We start from the raw sequence: 2591 nt of genomic DNA, 5'->3' as shown, positions 1-2591 counted from the left end.
TTCCAACTTGATTCAAAACTTAAGTCTTTCTACAATCCCAGTGCCACTTTTGCTCATGTTGTTCCAATTTAACCTCTTTCATCAAGAACCGAACCTATATCTCTAGCATGAATTTATTTGAGAGGAAAAATGGATTTATGGATATAAATGAAGGGTAACAACATTGGCATTTACCTACATCCTTAGTTCATCTGGCTAACACTAAAATACCTACAATGCGGATCAAAGGAAACAGTAATCATCTAATGGAGCATGACAGCATTTCATCCCAATGGAAATTTGCATTGTATTCTGTCATATGTGCCCTATAAGCACAAACATATTCAGTCCTCAGATCTTTAACTATAAATTTGTGCAATTATCTAAAGCATGGCATGATGATAACTCGTTCAGATAGTGCAACAAGAAAGAAAGTTTTCAGCTGCCGGCTTACAAAGAATATACTTGGATCAGAATGTTCCCTATGGCTCCAAAACAGAAGCCATCAGTGTCCTCCAAGTCCACAAGATGAGTTAAGCTGTCACAAAAATGGATCTCCTGAAAACTACTGACTGAAGACTTAAGTGGTAAATCATTGAAAACCCTCTCACCACATAGCTCTTACAGAAAAGGAAGATAAACCTACATTTCAGCATCATTTGAAAAACAAAGTGGTTGGAGATTAACCTTGTATTATTTATTACCTGCTAACTAAGCCACATCTTCTTACTAGCTGCCTAATGATCACATTCGAATCTGTCAAAACAACCAATCTCCTTGCTGCCACTATTCTTTAGGTCACATTATCATAGAAGCATAATGAATATCACAACCACCACTCACAATGGCTCTCTTCCTTCTGATTCTACTTGTGCATAATCATATACTTCATCTTCATCTTCCTCTGATCCCTCCATATCTCCCTCCTCAATATTTGTGTCAACTTTGACATCCCTGTGAATTGCATTAGCCCTCTCTTTCTGCAGCATCTCATTCCTCCTCCTCAACTCCTCCAAATACTTTTTATGGCCCTCATCCATGATTGCCACAAACCTCTCCTTCAACTCAATCATAGGATCCCTATCCACAAGCTCTCCATTTTCGTCATAAGCCTCCCTCAATATCACCGTCTTAATGCCACCCTTCAATGAAACGTAGAATATCCCTGGGTGTCTCGTGAAGGCATTAGAAAACGCATTCGATAGCCTGAACTCATCACAGAACTTCCCTATAATTGGTATCGCCATCCTCCTTTCCACTGATAAGGACAACACCTCATGTAAAACACCAATCAACCTCTTCTCTGCCTCTGGTGATGCCGGGTGAAGCCCGAAAGTGTCAGCATATGGTGACACATACGGCAGCTCAAGCCAATCCCTCACCCACTCCCTCATCTCCTTCTTGAGGTAGAACCCCTTTGGCAATTTGACTGTGAAATTCGGTCTCGGCCGTATGCCAACAACATCGGCCTCCCTGTCCGCCCTCAATTCAATCGCCGATTTTGCGAGCTGGTCATCCCAAGAGGCAAGCTCCAGAAACGCATCGCCGGACGCGTCGGGCCCTGGGTCGCCGACGAGGCGGAAGAGATCGGGGTGCCTCGGGACCAGCGAGACCAAGAAGTCGTCCGGGAGGCCGAAGTCGCGCTTGGCGGCAGCAATCTTTGCGACCGGCAGCGCGCGCGTGGAGGACATCATGAGGAGCTTGGCGAGCCTGGAGGCGAGGAGCGGGGAGTGGGTGGCCTGGAGGCGGGATGCGAATTCGAGGAAGGAGGCGAGCTGCGGGGACGGGGAGGCGACGGGGTCGGGCGGAGGGGAAACGGAGAGGAGCCTGGGGTACCGGCGGAGGAAGGTTGTGACGTGGACAGGGAGGCGGATGCGTTGGCGGCGCTTGGAAAGGTAGCGGAGGAGGAGGCGGCGGCCGGGGGAGAGGAGCACCTCGCGGACGAGGCGGGACGCTTGGCGGAAGCGCCGGTCGCGGTCGATGGACGCGTCTAGGGCCGCGTCACGGCGCCACGGGACCTTCAAGGAAGATATGCGGCGGACCGGAGGGATGAAGCGGAGGCGGTGGGCGGCGGCGGCCGCCGCCCGGAGGAGCATTTGTCGTGGGGGTTCACGGTGGTTTCGTGCGGGAAGGTAGGAGAGACCGAGAGAGTGAGGAACTGATTTCTAAACCAGAAATACGCTTCCCTGCCAAGTTTATGGACTTCACAAGTGCGTGTTCGAGCCATCTTCAGCGGAACTGGTTTAAAGGATTTTTGTAGCAATTTAGGAGGATTAGAATTCCTAGAAGAGGAAAAATTACATCCACTCAAGCCTCTTACTGAATATCATTCATTTTCATTATGATGCAATCAAATGCGCTTGGTGCAAATAAAATCTTGTAGAACGTTCTAAAATAATTGTCTCAAGTACAAAATTTAATGCTAGGGCATCTCCAACGATAACTCGTAATTTTTTTCCGCATCCATATCGTGGACTGGTCCCCCATCCGTTTGCAGAGAGGGAAACCAGTCCGCGACACGGATGCGGGGACGACATCCAACGCTAGTCGCATACATTTTGACAACAACTCGAATAAACTACACGAAATTCATGCAAACACGATCGGATTTC

General features: G+C 48.3%; 1 protein-coding gene across 1 annotated transcript; it reads right to left on the bottom strand.

Moving 5' to 3' along the window:
* Positions 1–394: 394 nt before the first annotated feature.
* On the bottom strand, positions 395–2128 carry LOC123427164 (protein WHAT'S THIS FACTOR 1, chloroplastic). The gene is made up of 2 exons (XM_045111137.1): positions 684–2128; positions 395–517 (listed from the first exon to the last, which is right to left on the bottom strand). The coding sequence occupies exon 1, from the start codon at positions 2073–2075 to the stop codon at positions 819–821; it is 1257 nt and encodes a 418-aa protein (XP_044967072.1). The 5' UTR covers positions 2076–2128; the 3' UTR covers positions 395–517; positions 684–818.
* Positions 2129–2591: the final 463 nt, after the last annotated feature.

The sequence above is a fragment of the Hordeum vulgare genome, chromosome 2H (assembly GCF_904849725.1).
Source record: "Hordeum vulgare subsp. vulgare chromosome 2H, MorexV3_pseudomolecules_assembly, whole genome shotgun sequence".
Taxonomy (NCBI): domain Eukaryota; kingdom Viridiplantae; phylum Streptophyta; class Magnoliopsida; order Poales; family Poaceae; genus Hordeum; species Hordeum vulgare.
This window is presented reverse-complemented; position numbering and strand designations above follow the sequence as displayed.